The 19,665-nt window shown below is 42.3% G+C and overlaps 1 protein-coding gene across 2 annotated transcripts in view; it reads right to left on the bottom strand.

The window, feature by feature from the left end:
- LOC124556838 (constitutive coactivator of peroxisome proliferator-activated receptor gamma-like) overlaps window positions 1–19,665 on the bottom strand; it is a 721,776-nt gene that overhangs the window by 48,411 nt on the left and 653,700 nt on the right. For both annotated transcript variants that reach the window (XM_047130855.1, XM_047130854.1), the window contains one exon: window positions 8,014–8,189. In XM_047130855.1, coding sequence (XP_046986811.1) covers window positions 8,014–8,189 — 176 coding nt within the window. The remainder of the gene's footprint in view (window positions 1–8,013; window positions 8,190–19,665) is intronic.

The raw sequence follows: 19,665 nt of genomic DNA, 5'->3' as shown, positions 1-19,665 counted from the left end.
TTGTGTTCATGCCCCACTCTAGATGAGTAATATGTCTTCTAATGTTGTTCATGAATATTGTAACTTCTTTGATGACAACAGTCAGTTAAAGACTGACGTTGGTCTTGTACACCAACAACCAGTCAACTAAGTAAATTAATCCTGTGGACAAACACCATATTATGGCTTTCATTTTGAAAATATTCTTTTCATGACAGGAACTTACAGCCCAGTCATCAAGGAAAAATTAGGGCAATAAATTTGTGTAGTTACAAATTTTTCGTACGGTGGTAGGGAGTAGGAAACAAATAATAGACATCCTGACTGTTCAGATGTGAGTGGGAGCACATGTGTGTTTGTGTGTGTGGGGGGGTGGGGGGTGGGGGGGGGGGCATTTAAATCTTTTTGAGTTTTCTTGACTAGCTCGAAAACTTTGACCTCTGCTGAAAATGTTACCCGGAACAAAATTAAATACACTGCACAACACAATTAAAGGGTCACATTTTTGGAACACCATAATTGTCTCCCATGGCAATGTAGACGTTTGAAATTTAGCTCAAAGGCACCTCCAACCTTCTTCTGTAATTGTGTAAAACCATGGACCTAGCGACGAACTTGGTGATGTTTCAAACAGCAAAATGGTGACACATAGGACAAAGCGGCCAGAGCTCAGAAGTTCATGTGAGGTGTAAGATGATTTCTTCTGCCCAAGACTTTGTGGACATGTCATACAATGGGAATGTCATTCCAACCCCTTTTATACACATTTCACCAATTCTTTTTACGCCTCTGCAATGGAGGTCATAACCACAATGCCCATCATTGAAATAATGCAGTTACCTTATAAGTGACCAACAGAAACATTTCACACACACCATCAACAGAATCAACACTAAAAGTCCTCAGTGGGTGTGGTAAAATATGTTAATGAAACCACCCCTTCCACTGGGGCATTGGTTACCACACATTTCACTGTCAAAAACGACAGTTCGCACTACAATGGGCAATAGGATGATCTTCTTGACAACCTTTAACACTGATTCAACCCTTTCCTAAGGGCATCCATGGGCTTGTATCCTCATTGATCACGATTGCACCCTATTGGAGTATAGTGTAACTGTAAATTTTGCTTTGATATACAGGTTGGAACCACTAGTAACTGTTCAAAACCATCCAGTGAAACGAGACTGTGACCTGAAGCAGGAAAGCGTGTTTATGTTTTTTCATCCCTCCTGCTTCACACACTAATTTGACTGAACAGAGACACCCATTTACTGATTCCTAGATGCTGGTGGACATACATCCATTTTGGCACCCCTTAGATTTTATATGCAGCCAGCAGGCGTTAACCCAGTGAATGTTGTGTGATGCAGCTGAGGTGTGTTGAAATGGTCTTATGTCACAACAGCACCTAGGAATCAGTGAATGGCTTTCTCTGTTCAGGAGCATTTTTAAAGTGCCCAACATAGGCACAGGGATGGCACAGAGGATGTTGATGAAATAGATAGTCTTAGAGGGATCCTATGCTGTTTTACTCAAGCATGTGTCAATGTCGCACACCTCTTGTCCTTCTCCCTCTTCCCCTCCCCCTGTAATCATGTCATGTTTCTGCACCATTACAGAGGAAGGTAGTAGGCATCTTTGAGCCAAATTTCAAACTCCTGCATTGCAATGGGGGACAATTACAGTGTTTCAAAAATGTGAGTCTCTAATAGTGTTGCACAGTGTACTTTAACTTTACTACAAAAAAGGTCCTATTCATATTTTTCTCCAGGACTAATTTCTGCATTGCAGGGGATGAAAAAATCACAGATTGTTAAAAATAGTGTTTAATGGTATACAATTAATGTATACTGATAAATGAAATGGGTTAAGAACAAATATTAAATGCTTGTATCACACCTAAGTGTAGTAGAAACATATTTAGGAATAAATTGTGTTCTGAGGATGTAGCACAGCAGAAAGACGGGGGTGGAGTTAGAAGTGTGAGGGAAGGCAGGTCACCAGATTCTGTTCATGCACTTCCCTCCTTCACACGTCTGCAAAACTGCAGCTGACTTACCATTCTTTGTGTTCAAAAACCGTATTACAGAACAGTCGATGGGCTCAGAAATTGCATCAAATAATTTTGAATGATCACTAACAAATGTAATGTTGACACAGTCTAGCTGTAATGGTGTCAGTGGAAATACAATGAACCAGAAAGCCAAGTGTGAATGTGCAGAACTGTGATACTTGTGCTGCGGTGACAACAGAACAAAATGGTACTTACATTCAGGAAATACCTAGGGTGAGGTGTGCATTTTTCACAAAGTGTATTAGCACTGCTTTGAATACAGGTATGAGTGACTAATAATACAAATGCAAGAAAAGCATAAGGACAGAATATACATAAATCTGTGGACACTGTTCCACAGTGCTAGATGGAAACTGAATCCTAGTCATCCTGTATGGGAGCTGTAGCATTCTTCCAGAAAAGGCATCTTCCCCCACCACTAGTGTTACACGCTTTTCAACTCACAGACTGACTATATCTCCCCAGAATTTACTGTCCAAACCCCTCATGTGAGTAGACAAAATAAGTTCACTGAGCTCCAGTTTATATAGTGGAGTTATTTTCAATTTCTTAAGTGAGTTTTTTTTGCTGTTGTTAAATGAGCTCTTATGTAAAAAAGCTTAACAGCTGGAGCTGTCAGCTGTCTACCACACTGAACACCCTACCCCAAGTGTAACGTGCTGTCAATACGTATTTGACTGTATCAATTTCATTATCTCCACTGCAAATGACTGGAATACTTTTTGCAGCTTGAGGGTATCAAATGCATCATCACAGCCAATGTCATATATGGCCTAAAGGCTTAAATTGGCTCTCTCTGTAACAGGAGAAGGTCACTTAGTGTTATGGAACTTCAGAATTTCAGCACAAGTCAAGCACTGCATTAAAGCAGATTACTATTCTAGGTTTAAACATGATCAGTGATATCCCATCATTTGTATTGACACCCATCTTGCAAAATATATTGTGGATGTGTGGTAAGTGGCTCCACTTAGTGCAGCCCAGTCTACAACAATTCTTGAATGGGAGAGATTTATGCAGTCTACCAATACCACAATTCGTGGTGAGAGAAGTGCAATCACTTTCTGATCATTAATTAATTCACCAACAAGTCACTGCACCATGGTTACACTGCTTTACACTATGCTGTCAATGACAGAAGTGGTAATATGACATATTTTTTCAATCTTGTCCATTTCTCACTACCACTACATAGGTCACTGACAACATCAAACTTACAAGTTAAGCACTTCTCAGCCATTGTTTACTGGAATGTATTTTATATAAAAGCTCATTTAACTACTGAAAATAACTCCATTACATAAACATGAACACTGTGGAGTTATTTTGCCTACTTACATACGAGAACTGGATGGGAAATACTGTGGAGATGTAATCTGTCTGTAAGCTGACAAGTGAGCAGTGCTCACGATGGAGGATATCTCATTTCCTGGAAGAACACTGCACCTGCCATACAGGATGACAGAATCAGTTTCTCCTGTAGCAGTGTAGAACAGTGTGTAGAGCGTTACATAGAATCATCCATATGCTTTCCGTGCATTTGTATTATTAGCATCTCATATCTTTATTCAATATAGTGTTAACATACTTAGTGGAAAATAAACTCACCTTCTCCCCTGGAACTTTCAGCACACTGCATCATCAATGAATCACAAGAGAAGCTGCAAAAGGACTGGTATAACCTTGTGAAGTACACTGTAGCTGCTTTTGTGCCATAGTGTGGTACAGAGAATGAGAAATTGCCTGGTTGCTGTTCATTTTGCAGATCTATGAAGCAGGGAAGTGCATGGCCACAATCCAGTGGCTTACCTTCCCTCACATTTCTAATATCCACCCCCCCCCCTTTCGATCCTGTTACACCACCAGAACATAGTTTATTGCTTCATATGTTTCTACTGCACTTAGATGTGATACACGCATTTCATATTTGATGCTAAGCCATATCATATAATAATAAAGATTAGTTTTATATCAATAAAACACTATTTTAATAGTCTGTGATTTATGCATCTCCTGCAATGCAGAAACTATTAGTCCTAGAGAAAAAAGAACAGGACCTTTTCTGTAGGCAATTTAATGCTGTTTAATTTTGTACTGGGAAATATTTTTGCTAAATCCCACTGTTTTTGAAATATGTAAGCAGAACCTAAAAAAGCGACTTTGACACACACACCACCTGCCATGATTTTTAGTATGTTTTTAATGACACACACCCTTACCACTGTACAAAAATTTGCAAGTACACAATTTTTTTCCCACAGTCAACATTTTTTGGTCTCCACTGACTGGGCAATTAGTGAAAATATACTGTGAGACCTGGGTTTCTCCTGGCAGACACACACACACACACACACACACACACACACACACACACACACACACACACACACGTAAACACTAGCACCATCAAACCAGTTATGATGGACATCAGAAGTTATGGATGCTGAAATTAATAATCAACGGGTGAGGTAGCATAGACTCTATCCCTCTATTTTTAGACAAAGAGAGAGCAGGACTCCATGTAGAATTTAAACAAAAACCACCATCTCCATTTATAAGGTTACTTGCTAATTTCATTTCAAGAGCTTCTTTAATGACACTAGCCCAATAGCTGGAAGGGCATGCCAGAATTTGTGTGTTGTTATATTCCACAGGATAACTGGTACCATGACAATGTTCTGCAATGGTGGATTTGCTTGGCTGTTGTATGTGCTACTTATGCTCAGGACACTGGTCCTCCACAATCCTGATAGCCTGACCAATATATGACATGCCACAACTGCAAGGAATACAGTGGGCACCCACCTTATGCAAACCAGTATCATCCTTTATGGAACCTAACATGGGCCCTGGTCTTGGATGGTGGTCAAAAAACACACTTCACATCATATTTCCACAAAATATGACCAGTCCTGATAGAAATGCTCCCTGTGTAAGGCAAAAAGGTGTTACCTCGGTATCATCATCACTAACCCAGTACACAGTTGGACAATGGTGCTATGCACATCTGATCTGTCTTTCACTATAACCATTCTGATGAAATGTTATCTACAGTTGAGCTAACTCAGCTGACAAACTCTCAGGGTCTGAGATGACATGGCCCCTGTGAAACAAAGGTACAGACTATCCCTTCCTATAAAAGGCATGTCCCAATGTATCATCCACCTTCCTCCTAACCAAAACATCAAGGAAGGGAAGACAACCATCCTTTTCCACCTCCATTGTGAAACAAATATTTGGGTGGATTGAATTCAGGTGTTCTACAAGGTCGTTCAAATTCTCAATGCCATGAGGTCAACCAACAAAAGTATCACCTATATATATGAAAAAAAACACACACACACACACACACACACACACACACACAGACACAGGTTTCAAAGCCACCAACTGCAGGGCACATTTCTCGAAATCTTCCATAAAGAAATTAGGAGTAATAGGTGACAACAGGCTGCCCACTGCAACTCCGTCTTTCTGCTCATAGTAGTGGTCATTGAATAAGAAGTAAGTGAAGTCAACACATGTTGAAATAGGTTTGTTAATTCATCACCAAACCTAACCTCAGTCAACTGTAACAAATTCAACAGAAGATCACAAGTGAAGAGAGACACTACATCAAAACCTATTAGATTACTAGAGTCATTCAAATGCATTCCCTCTAATCAACATAAGAAATCCACCGAGTTCTTAATGTGGTGCTCACACCAACCTTCTATAGGACTCCACCGAGGCACACTGTGTTTTGCTACACAGTATGTCTGACCACCAGTCCTACTCACATTGGTGCTCTGACATATCACATGGCATAACACCTGTGGAGTACCAATGTTTCATCCAGTTGTGAGTAACATTGGTGCTCCAACCTAGATATCATGTAGCAAAACACCTGTATACTCTGTTGAGCCCTGTAATAGGTCGGTGAGAGCACCACATTAAGAATTCAGTGGCTTTCTTATTTGGATTATAGGGAATGCATTTGAATGAGTCAGATATTCTAGTAAGTTTTGATGTAGTCTCTCTCTTCACTCATGTTCCTCTGTCAAATTTCATTACAATTGGTTGAATTTAAGTTTGGTTATGAATTAATGAACCTATTTTGACATGTGTTAACTTCCACCTAATTTTTATTCAATGACCAGTACTATGAGCAGACAGATGGAGTTGTGATGGGAAGCCTGTTGTCACTTATTATTCCCAATTTGTTTATGGAAGATTTAGAGGAACGTGCCTTGGAGTTGGTGGCCATGAAACCTGCGTGTTTTTTCAGATATGCAGATGATACTTTTGTTGTCTGGTACTGAGAATTTGAATGTCTTTATAGAACACATGAATTCAATCCACCTAAATATTTGCTTCAGAATGGAGTTTGAAAAGGATTGACTTGTATCTGCAGGCTGATAGTTGTCACCACCCAGCTTGTACCTTGGTTCAGAGAGCCCATGCCATTTTGGGCCCTGAGAGTTTGTCAGCTGAGTTAGACCATCTAAGGTCACCTTCCATCGGAATGGCTATAGTAAGGACAGTTCAGACATGTGTTGCACTGTTGTCCAACTGTGTACCATGTGAGTAATGATGATACTGAGGTAACACCAAAGTCTATGTCCGCCCCCGGTAGCTGAGTGGTCAGCGCGACAGAATGTCAATCCTAAGGGCCCGGGTTCGATTCCTGGCTGTGTCGGAGATTTTCTCCACTCAGGGACTGGGTGTTGTGTTGTCCTAATAATCATCATTTCAACCCCATCAATGAGCAAGTCGCCGAAGAGGCGTCAAATCGAAAGACTTGCCCCAGGTGAATGGTCTACCTGACGGGAGGCCCTAGTCACATGACAATTACAATTAATTACCAAAGTCTATGGCCTTTTTGCCATACACAGGAGCATTTCAAACAGGGTTGGTCATATTTTGTGGAAATATGATGTGAAGTGTGTTTTTCAACCACTAGGGTCCCATTAGGGGTTCCATAAAGGATGATACTGGTTTGCATAATGTGGGTGTCTACTGCATACTTTGCAGTTGTGACATGTCATATATTGGTCAGATTATCAGGACTGTGGAGTACCAGTGTTCTGAGCATTAGCAGCACATACGCTTGCAACAGCCGAGCAAATTTGCCACTGCAGTACATTTTCTTGGAACCAGTCATCCTATGGAATATAACAACACATTGATTCTGGCATGAATGTTCAACTGTTGGGATAGTGTTTTTAAGGACGTTGTTGAATTTAAATTAGCAAGTAAACTTATAATCAGGGACAGTGGTTTTTGATTAATTTCTGCATGCAATCCTACTCTTTCTTGCCAAAGAAGACAGAGCAACACACTTTATGCTATTTCACCCATTGATTATTAATTTCAATATTGATAACTTCTGACATCGGTCATCTTTTCTTGATAGTGCTAGTATTTACATTGTGTGTGTGTGTGTGTGTGTGTGTGTGTGTGTGTGTGTGTGTGTGTGTGTGTGTTGTCTTTATGGAGTTTCTGTGGAAACTGAGGTTTCAAATTCGCTTGCACAGCAGTTCCTTGCTGCAATTTTGCCTTGAAAATGCCATGGTGGGCTCCTGTCGAAATACCAGCAGTTGTCGACAATGTTACTTGGCTCATTTCCTGTAAGTTACGTGAAAATGTACTACTTGCATTTAATTGGAAGTGCTGTCTGGTAGACTGAAAACAATATCAATTAATAAGTCATATTTACATTTATTTCTCAGCAGCACTGATTATTATTTTTAATAGTAATCACCCCACATTTCCTTATGCCTTTATACCCTTTCAGTTTTTCCATCTTTTCTAACATTTTATACAGTTTCATAAAGGTAGCATACCTCTAATTATTTTCTCAGCACAGGTGGAAAAAGGAAATACATTAATATCAAATAAGCAGTAGTTATCAATCACAACAAAAGTAAAAATTCAACCAGAGTAACTGAACAGTTGAATCAAGCTGTGTCACTTACATGTATGAGGTAAAACAGTGTTGCAGCTGGAATAATGAGATGATTTGGCATAATCTTTAGTTTTTCAGGTTGCATATAATTAGACAATATCCAAGCGATTAGACCCCATCTCTTCTTCACGGTATCATCATCACTGGCCTTTGAGTCCCAAAGTGCATTGAGACCAGGATGTCTCACTGAAACAAAGTTACAAAACAAATTGAAACAAGAATCACTATCTGATGAAATATTTACACACTACATACTAATACATTACAGAAATTCAAAACTTTCTTGTATCAATATGGAACATACGTCAACAGTTAATATCCTCATTTGTTTATGGTTGCTAGGGAATTGATGAGAGAATGATAATTCATGGAAAAATAATTATTCTATTTCAATATCACCTGTCTTTCAGAAGCACCCTATCTTTTTGCGGCAAGGAAAATTGTTCTTATTCCTTTATTACAGTTCATTTCTATGAACGAGAAGTGAGTGGGGAACTGTATTTACTTTTTACCAAAATTGAGATCCAATTTGCTTCCAATTTCTGCAGACAACTACCGACTAGCCTTTTATACAAATACGCTTCATCAAGTAATGAATATGCAGCAGGATGGGGCTAACTTATGCTTCTCAACTCATGCTGATAAATGCATATGCGCATATACTGTAACTGTAGATCATTCGATAAAGTCCAGGCAGTCTTCGAAGCGCTCCAAAAGGTCACGTGCCAGCTTGCGGCACGGTCATGCAGTAGCCACAGCAGTGGCCACTACTTCCTGTCGCATTGGAAATACCCGCGGCATTCCCCCTTCTACCCAACCCCGGTGCACAGATACCCTTTGTCGTTGAACACGAACTGCTTCAGGAGTTATTACATCTGGTGTTGCGGAATATTGTCACATACACAACTTGAAGATGTCACAGGAACTAAATGCACCACTGCACAAAGAGAGAGAGGCAGGTTTGCAGATGACGCGGGAATATTTAGACAATCACACGTTTTATTCCGGGGAATACCACCACCACCACAATTGAATGCGGACTCTAAAAAGATCGCGGCACACTTGTGAAACCATCCCAGAGACACTTTGCATGCTTTTTGTGGGAAATAACCTTGTCTTTATGCACAAGCTGCTTCAGGAATTAGTAATTCCAATTGAATGTGTCTCTAAATACACTTTCAAAAAGATCGCTGCACAGTAGTTTGCTTCAGTTTTGCGATGTATACCACCTCATTTAGACACAGACTCTGAAAAAGATCACGACATACTTGTGGGACCTCTCAGTCTTCCTCCACTACTCTGCAATATTTGTATGCACAAACAAACAAATTAGGTAAAGTGTTTAATGCCTCACTACATTTTCAGATGTTGCTTTAAAGAATTTGTTTCAAATACACTCGCACACAAAACACTGCTCTGTCTTCCCTGGTGCACATGGAATGGAAATAGTTCACAGCAAAATATACTCGAAAAAATTACATCGCTAAAATAAATGATCACAAATATACCGCGTCGAAACTCTGAAGACGATCGTGCATCATATAACAAAGAAATATTGTTAAATACACTGTCACAGTAGTTTGCTACACGAGGCACGGTCGTAACTGGTGGACACGCAAAGCGGCGGCGCGTCCGTCAGCGGCCACAGCTCGCCACACAGTGAAGTGCAAACCGGAAGCGGGTTTTTTCTGGCTGTACCCACGAGTGCGTGAAAACAGTAGCCGACCCGACCAGCACCAACTTGTCCTGAGTGCTCAGATCAGCATTCACCAGCAGGTGGGTAGAATGCCACACTCCTATTGGCTACTGAAAATACTGTTCAGGACTTCCCATCAACCGCTCTTCCTGATTGGTTCCCGCCAAATTGTTGAGTCTATATGAACCCTCCCCTCTCCACTCCCGGTCTCATTATGACGATCTTCGACGACTAAGTCGAAGAGAAAATCCCAACACCCAATCCATCATCCTGTTCCTTCCCATATAACACCAAACTTCTCGCCTACCTCAGGCAAGTACCAGACACACTCACAACAATCATCACAAATCACAGACACCAAAAACTATAGAAAAATCACACACACACGTTCACAGGGGAGTAAAAGCCGAAAGGCTACAGACTCCCCCTCACACTTCCCCAAAGAGGGGAAAACAACAGATGAGAGCAGCAGTCCCGGTCTCATTAGGCCATTGTCAGTTCGTCTGTATAGTTGTGTGTCTGTATGTGTCTCTGTCTCTCCTTAATCAATCACGAAGTGCAGCAGCAGCAGCAGCACTACCAGCGTCAGTGGCAGTAGCAAGCATTTTAGAATGGTTGAAGAAGAAGAGTGAATAATTTATGCATATGGTGATGGTAATTAAATCGGGAAAAAATTTAAGGTGTTAAAAAATTCTCATCGGTATTTCAGTTTCTTTTTCTTATTTTACAGTGCAACTCAGGACTTTATCCTGGATTGCTAGTGTAGACGGGAGGCGGAGTAGGAAGAGGCTGGGCTGCAGCAAATTCCTCCTCATGTGGAAAGCCAGCACCTAGGACTGCAACGTGAGTATAATTTTTTTTTAATAGGCGGCTGGAGGCACGCCTAATGAGACGGCAGAACAGCCATTTAAGTGTAAAAATAATTCTAATTTTCTTTGTGTGCGTCTGCAGTAGTGTATGTTTTTTTTCTCTAACAAGTATGTATATTTATATATATATGTCTTACTGTTTTTGTTGGTGAGATGGATCAGCAACATATCGATTCTGATGAGGATGAAATACCTGATTGGGTCAGGGAAATGACCCTAGACGAAAACGTACAAAGGGATCACGACCTGGTCCTTTTTGAGGAGGATGACTTCCCTGAAAGAGTGGTAGAAATACCGGACAACGCTGATGAGTTGCTAGCGCCATGGACCCAGAGCAGGAAAGGTAATTACTCACTCCGCTTATAACCATGTAATCATCTGTATTATTTCATTCTTCCTTTCTTTCCTTGCAGCAAACGTTGTACTTCTTTTTTTTTTTTTTCATTATTCTACAGCAGACGCGTCACCGCAGCCACAGCACAGTGTAGCTCGGGTACCGATTGTGGCTAAACCTTCCATCTCGCCAAAGCAGTTTCCGGTAAGGCAATCAACGCCTATAAGGGCGCCGCTACACGGATCGCGAGACGCTGCCGCTGCCGCTGCCCCAGCACCGCCACTGCCATCCGTGGACCGAGCAATGAGCTACCACCCCTAAGGTTACCGTGACTGGCTTGCAGCAGCAACAACAGCATCGGGAACCATCGCCAAAGGCAGGTTACTCCCACCGGTTTGATCCAGTAGCGCCGCTTCATCCTCCTCCTCATCCTCGTCAGAATCATCGCCCGAGAAAGGTATGTCTGCCACTGCAGGTACCACTTAGCACCTCACCGACCCCGTCATCGACATGATGGACATCACGCTGTAGTAGTAGTAGTAGTAGTATTAGTAACAGAGATTATCCTGTGGCTATCCTTTTATTGAAGGGCATCAGGTCAGTGACATCATACTGCAGTTAGGATACCTGGTGAATGCAAACGCTTTTGAGGAGCGAATCTCATTCATGATGATCGAGAACCCAACAGGAGGGTACCGCAACCCTGTTGGTTTTCTAAGGGCGTGCCTCCTTGTCATAAAGAAGGAGCTCCTCAAGGTAGCCTCTGATCCACGGTATCCCACGTATTAATAAACAGTGCCCTGCGTCGAGCTGTCGCACGTCCACAATGTTGATTCTGGCACTGAAGAGAAGAATCTTCATTAACTTTGGGGGGAAAATGGCGTGATAACATGGAAAACTTCAATTAATAAATCCACCTTGAGTGCTATACTGGCCCGGTTCTCCGAGATGGAAGTGAGAGGGTCAGCTAAAGCACTCAGCCAAATATTACACCTGGACATCCATACACATGTCTATGATCCGGTAAATGGAGAGTCTAGCAACACCAGGCTCTCTAAAAATGTAGCTAATAAGAGGGCATGCATTAATGTCGAATACAGAAAGTATCAGGTTTGTTTTGCATGGTAAATCCCAGCTTGCGAGAGAAATTACGATCATAGGGATCATTCTGAGCGGTCCAGTACATACCATGTAGGTGTTAATATTCGTGGGTGTTATAACTTTGATGGTATCGAGTTCCCCAACAACATCCAGGACATACCTAAATTTGAGGGCAGAATACCGGAATAACGGTGCGCTTTTATGGCCTGGAAAAGAAAAGCAAGTCAGATGAGCAGGACAAGCATATTGTCGTCAGTCCCCTTGAGGCGTGGCGCCTTTATTACTCCTGTCTAGAGCCTGAGTGTCAGGACAATGACTCATGCGTGCACAGTGACAGATGGTTTGAAGTGGGTTCAGCCGAGTATGTAGTTCTACTTTTCATCCACAAGAGTCCAGTTGTGCACAGAGACATTCAAGAAACAGGTCAAGAAAAAGTTTATATGAATTGTTCTGTTTATTTCTTGAAGGCTGTTTTGTTTATTAATGTTTGTACAGTTTTGCATATGCTTTTAGTAGTGTGAATGATGGGTGAATGTGGACTAAAGTAGATATGTAGATCACTATTCTACTGATAAACGCTGTGCGAACTTGCACGAGAAATTTTTAAGACAGTGTGAATGCAGACGACGGGGAAGTTTGTATCATAATATGTTAAGTAAGTTTATGGTAAAAGAAAAGCTAATTCGAGTGCAAATGAAAATAGTTAGTATAAACAAAATATCAGAAAGTTAAATATTTATTTCAGGAAAAAGTACAGTTCGAAAGTGTGTTAATTGTTGATTGGTTAGTCATGAAAAGCGCAGACTAAAGCGGGAGAATAATGTTTTTCTATTGGCCTTAAAGAAAACTGACCAATCAGAACGGAGATTCTTCGCGCGTCTTTTCTCTTGGAGGTAGAGAATGCTTACGGCAGTCAAAGGGAGTCGGAGCCTAGTCTTTCAATGGTACGGTCGTGTGTAATATGAGCTCCGAAGGAAGTTATAATTTTCTGGTTTTAGTTGTGCTACATTTTCCAAAAGTGTTTTAAAGTAAAGGCATATTTATTCCGTAATAGCTGTTCACATTTTGGGAACTACGTTACCATTAACTGGCTAACGTGAATGAAAGGGTTTGTGCATGACTGTGTTAAGATCAGCACGGCTCCGGCAGTGAACGTGTAAATTATCAAGGTTCAGAATATACCGAAATTTTGCCAGTATTTTCACCTTTCATTCAAAATTAAGACCTTCTCCCGATTCTTGGAATAGTTACGTTGTATGCAGCCTGGTGTGAGTTGCAGTACGGTTGACAGGTACGTGCAGGTAAAGGACGAAAGAAGCGGGCCGCCGCACCCTCCATTTCTCAAAATTTGCCAGTGAGCATGAGTTGCATGTAAACGTGCTACTCTTCTCTTAAGGTGATTATTATCATTATGTTTGGATCAAGACAATATCCCGCCTTCTCGCCTCCCAGATGAATAAAAATAAGGGTAAACAGCATATTTGCTTAAGGTGCCTGAATTATTTTTCCTCAGACAAGCTATTAGCAGCGCATCTAATAGACTGCACTGCGCCGGCCGCTGTGACCGAGCGGTTCTAGGCGCTTCGGTCTGGAACCGCGCTGCTGCTACGGTTGCAGGTTCGAATCCTACCTCGAGCATGGATGCGTGTGATGTCGTTAAGTTAGTTAGGTTTAAGTAGTTCTAAGTCTAGGGGACTGATAACCTCAGATGTTAAGTCCCATAGTGCTTAGAGCCATTTGAACTATTTTCTGACTGCGCTTCCAAGGACTCGGTACGTGTTCCAGAAACTCATTGAAACTCTGCCTCGGGGCAATATGCATATCACTCAAGCTGCACTTTCCGACGAGGAAAAGTTTCAACTTGTGACTAGGAAGTGGGTTTTCCTATACGAGTATGTAGATAGTATGGCGAAACTCTACGAAACTTGGCTACCCGACATAACTACATTCTCCAGCGACCTCACAGGCAGTGCCATAACGGATACAAAGTATGATCATGCCGTGAGTGTCAGGCTGGAATTCAACATCTCCACTTTAGGAGAGCATGCACGGCTTTACATGGACACAGACGTGCACCTGCTTGCAGACGTTTTCGAGAAATTCTGGAGTCTATGCATGACCACATATTCTCTGGATCCCGCCTTTTGTTACACGGCACCTGGATTGTCTTGGGATGCAGTGCTCAAGAAAACGAAATTCTGACATGCTTCCTTTCCTTGAGCCAGGGATCCGTGGGGGCCTTTTCGAATGTGTCCATAGGCATGTCAAGGCAAATAACCCACGGATGGATGACAGGTTCAGTGCATTCCTTGATTGCAGTTACATAATGTACTTGGATGTAATTAACTTACGAGCATGCCATGCAGCAATCACTGTCAATTGGTAAGTTTCGATGGGTGCCAGATGAGGAATGTGAGTGTATGCGGTGGAGGCAGAACTAACATAACCTATTAGTTTGCATGATGCGCATGCCGATTTGCCGTTGTGTCCACAGCAACTAGTTCCGCGAGGAGGCTTCACCCCAAAACTGATTACTACGCTGGGGAATAAGCGGAGATACGTTATTCATTATCGTAATCTCTGGGAGTGTCTCAGTGTGGGGATAGAGCTGGTTAGAATTACCTGGACTATCTCCCTGAAGCAGTCCCCCTCGTTCAAGGAGTATATTGATTTGAATATGAGATACAGAGCTTCCACGACGTGTGACTTCGAGAAATATTTTTATAAATTAATAAATAATTCAGTTTTCGGTAAAACAATGGAGAATTTGAGGGAAAGACTTGAAATTTTGATTATGACCGAATGGGATGGGCGTTGTGGCACAAGAAAATGTATTGCCAGACCAAATTTTAAGCGGTTCACCATGTCCAATAAGAACTTTGTTGTTGTTTGGATGGCGTACACTGCAGTAGAGATTACGAAGCCTATTTATGTGGGGATGTGCATACTAGACCTATCCAAAACCCAAATGTACAGCTTTCATTATGAGTTTGTGAAAACTCACTTCGCAGATCCTAAATTACTTTATATGGATACAGAGAGCTTCATCTATTGGATGAAGAACTGCAATCCATATGAAGTAATGAGGTACCATGGTAATGAATTCAACACGTCCTCGTACATGGCCGCCAATCCTTATGGTATTGTTCCACAGAACAAGAAGGTTATCGGACTAATGACAGACGAGGCGAATGGATTGTCGATTGTGGAGTTTGACGATCTGCAATGAAAAATGAATGTGTATCCCACATTGGAAGGTGCCACCCAGAGGCAGGCTAAGTGTTCAGATGTGTGTGAAATCTTATGGGACTTAACTGCTAAGGTCATCAGTCCCTAAGCTTACACACTACTTAGCCTAAATTATCCTAAGGACAAACACACACACCCATGCCCGAGGGAGGATTCGAACCTCCGCCGGGACCAGCCGCACAGTCCATGACTGCAGCGCCCTAGACCGCTCGGCTAATCCCGCGCGCAGGTAGGCTAAGGTTGTGTGTCGTATGGCATGGAGAGGCCTCTCTTTCGAATACTATTTGTGGTGCCTTTGCAGTGGTGCTCGCGGTGCAGCACTGCAGGGGATTTTACCATATGACCATTTCACGAGTGTACCGTGAATATCAGAAATCTGGTAAAACATCAAATCTCCGACAACGCTACGGCCGGAAAAAGGTCCTGGAAGAACAGGACCAATGACGACTGAAGAGTATCGTTCAACGTGACACAAGTGCAAAGCTTCCGCAAATTGCTGCATATTTCAACGCTGGGACATTAGCAAGTGTCAGTGTGCGAACCATTCAACGAAACATCATCGATATGGGCTTTTGGAGCTGAAGGTCCATTCGTGTACCCTTCATGACTGCATGACACAAAGCTTTATGCCTCGCCTGGGCCCGTCAACACCGACATTAGACTGTTGATGGCTGGAAAAATATTACCTGGTCGCAAGAGTCTCGTTTCAAATTGCATCGTGCGGATGGACGTGTACGGGTATGGAGACAAAGTGACAGCATCCTGTCTGATCACCTGCATCCATTAATGTCCACTGTGCATTCTGACGGAATTGGGCAATCCCAGCAGGACAATGCGACACCCCACACGTCCAGAGTTGCATTATAGTGGCTCCAGGAACACTCTTCCGAGCTGAAACACTTCCGCTGGCCACCAAACTTCCCAGATATGAACATTGTTGAGCATGTCTGGGATGCCTTGCAACGTGCTCTTCAGAAGAGATCTTCACCCCATCGTACGCTTACGGATTTATGGACAGCCCTGCAGGATTCGTGGTGTCAGTTCCCTCCAGCACCACTTCAGACATTAGTCGAGTCCACGCCACGTCGTGTTGCGGCACGTCTACGTGCTCGCGGGGCCCTACACGATATTAGACAAGTGTATCAGTTTCTTTGGCTCTTCAGTGTATACGCACGCCATATGTCTGAAAGAAAGAAGTTAAAAAAGCATACCCAAAAAATATATTTATTTATTAAAAACCGTAAATATATTAGTATATTTATTTACTCATATGTAACGTATGTGTAACCCCTAAATATATATACCTACGCACCATGTGCGTCTTGTCAATAGAGTAATTTTTAAGTTTTCACCTGCCGCTAGCCATCCAAGTCAGATTATATAAGTGTGTATATATATTTATATAGCTCACAGTCCATCAGAATTATTATTATTGTAAAAGCCATTGTTACTGGGACCGTTGAAATTAGATTCTAAGTGTGCAGAGTCCATCAGAATTATTGTAAAAGCTTGGACTGTGGAATTTAGTTGTAGTAAAAGTATCTCCACATTATTTTTTAGCGTGGATTTATATATCTGAAAAAATTGTAAACATTCTCATCCAGTGCTACCGGAAATAAAAAAATGTAAAAATTATTCTCAACCAGTATTACTGTTGTAGCATCTAATTAAAAGTATCTCTGCACTGCAATATCAGAGTCAAATTGTACCTGAAGAACTGCATTGTACCTCAAGAACTGAACTGTAATCTCAAGAACTGAATTTCATCTGTTTAACTGAATATCGTTTCCATATGTCTTTAATGTTATTTACAAAAAACCTATCCCCTGTTAAAAGGTTTTGCAACACCCTAGTTCCCAGAACTCCTGTAGATAGACGTTAACGTTGATTGTGGATACTGTAGCACAGACACAGTCCCTTTGACTCTTCAGATATGTCACTAAACCCGCCCAAATATGTGAACAGCCATGCATGAGCAGCGCCTATTAAACGGAGCGGGTCCGACAGCCGATCAGTTCCAGTCATTCCACCACGAAGGAGGTACACGGCTCGCGTTGTCATGAGTTCAACCATGCTTATACGGTCAATACCGCGGTTCGATCGCGTCCGCATTGTTACTTTGTGCCAGGACGGGCTCTCAATAAGGGAAGCGTCCAGGTGTCCCGGAGTGAACCAAAGCGATGTTGTTCGGACATGGAGGACATACAGAGAGACATGAACTGTTGATGACATGTCTCGCTCAGGCCGCCCAAGGGCCACTACTGCAGTGGATGACCGCTACCTGCGGATTATGGCTCGGATAATGCGAAACTTCACTCCCGGCGTCCATGGCGAGGTCCATATTTGCAACCACGACACCATGCAGCGCGGTACATATGGGTCCAACAACATGCCGAATGCACCGCTCAGTACTGGCATCACGTTCTCTTCACCGATGAGTGTCGCTTATGCCTTCAACCAATCAGTAGTAGGAGACGTGTTTGGAGGCAACCCGGTTAGACTGAACGCCTTAGACACACTGTCCAGCGAGTGCAGCAAGGTCGAGGTTCCCTGCTATTTTGGGGTGGAATTATGTGGGGCCGACGTACGCCGATGCTGGTCATGGAAGGCGCCGTATCGGCTATACGATACGTGAATGCCATCCTCTGACCGATAGTGCAACCATATCGGCAGCATATTGGCGAGGCATTCGTCTTCATGGACGACAATTCGTGTCCCCATCGTGCACATCTTGCGAATGACTTTCTTCAGGATAACAACATCGCTTGGCTAGAGTGGCTAGCTTGTCCTCCAGACGTTAACTCTATCGAACATGTCTGGGGTAAAGTGAAAAGGGCTCTTTATGGATGACGTGATCCACCAACCACTCTGAGGGGTCTACGCCGAATCGCCGTTGAGAAGTGGCACAATCTGGACCAACAGTGCCTTGACGAACTTATGGATAGTATGCCACGACGAATTCAGGCAGGCATCAATGCAAGATGACGTTCTGCTGGGTATTAGAGGTACCGGTGTGTACAGCAATTTGGACCACCACCTCTGAAGGTCTCGCTGTACGGTTGTACAACATGCAATGTGTGGTTTTCAAGAGCAATAAAAAGCCCAGGAATGATGTTTATGATGATCTCTAGAATTTTCTGTGCAGGTTCCGGCACTCTCGGTTCCGAGAGTTACAGAACCTGTACAGAAAATTGGAATAGAGATAAACATAAACCTCATTTCCGCACTTTTTATTGCTTTGATATATATATTTACACATAAAAAAAGTTTTACATCACCTCGGTTCCGAGAGTTCCGGAACCTGTACAGAAAATTGGAATAGAGATCAACATAAACATCATTTCCGCCCATTTTATTGCTCATGAAATCAACACATTGCATGTTGTACGTAACGCCGCTTCCTTTGGACGCAAAGATGAAAACATAAAAATAGTACCCAAAACCCAATACAAGCCCCAAACCCAAGATCCAAATTTCATAAAAAAAAGAAAACAAAGTCCCACTGTGATAGCATCACTTGAATAGTAGAGAAACAATGTAAAAAGAAATAGAAAAGAAATCCAGTATAAAGTAATTTAGTATGTTTGCAAAAGAGAGTAAAATCGAATCCCTTTAGTATCAAATTCAAGTAAAAGTAGATCGCAAAATATTACCAGCAGGGAGAGGGCAGCCATTCGAGACCTGAGACAGAGCCCTGAGATTGTTGTCTTACCAGCTGACAAACGCAATGCTACAGTTGTCCTTTCCCATTAGGACTACATTGAGAAGATGCAGAGCCTGCTAAGTGACGTCTCTTACAGGAAGATCAACGTTGACCCCACAAAGAATGTGGAGAACAAGACTAGGGCTCTTCTCAAGGACGCGGATTTACCAGAGGATATCGCCAAGAAATTGACACCTCAAGGACCTGTACCGCCAAGACTTTATGGACTCCCTAAACTCCACGAAGAAGGGGTGCCGTTACGCCCAATTGTCAGCAACATTAGGGCACCTACATATTTGCTGGCCAAATACCTGGCAGAACTACTAAGCCCTTACGTGGGTAAATGTCCTCATCACGTTCGGAATTCTATGGTTTTCGTAAAATGTCTCGAGAACTTCAAGCTGAAAGACTCAGATATCCTGGTGAGTTTTGACGTTGTCTCGTTATTCACCAGGGTACCCCTTCGAGAGTCAGTTGAGCTCATCGCACAGAAATTTGACGAGAAGACGACCGACCTATTCAGGCACGTTCTGACTTCCATGTATTTTCTCTCTAATGGAGAATACTATGAGCAAACAGAAGGAGTCACAAAGGGGAGCCCACTTTCGCCTGTGGTCGCGAATTTCTATATGGAGTATTTCTAGGGGGAAGCTTTGCTGACATCCAAATGGAAACCTACTTGTTTTCTACGTTATGTTGATGACACGTTC

The sequence above is a fragment of the Schistocerca americana genome, chromosome X, assembly GCF_021461395.2.
Source record: "Schistocerca americana isolate TAMUIC-IGC-003095 chromosome X, iqSchAmer2.1, whole genome shotgun sequence".
In the NCBI taxonomy this organism is placed as follows: Eukaryota; Metazoa; Arthropoda; class Insecta; order Orthoptera; family Acrididae; genus Schistocerca; species Schistocerca americana.
Note: the sequence above shows the minus strand (reverse complement) of the source record. Positions and strands in the feature narration are given on the sequence as shown.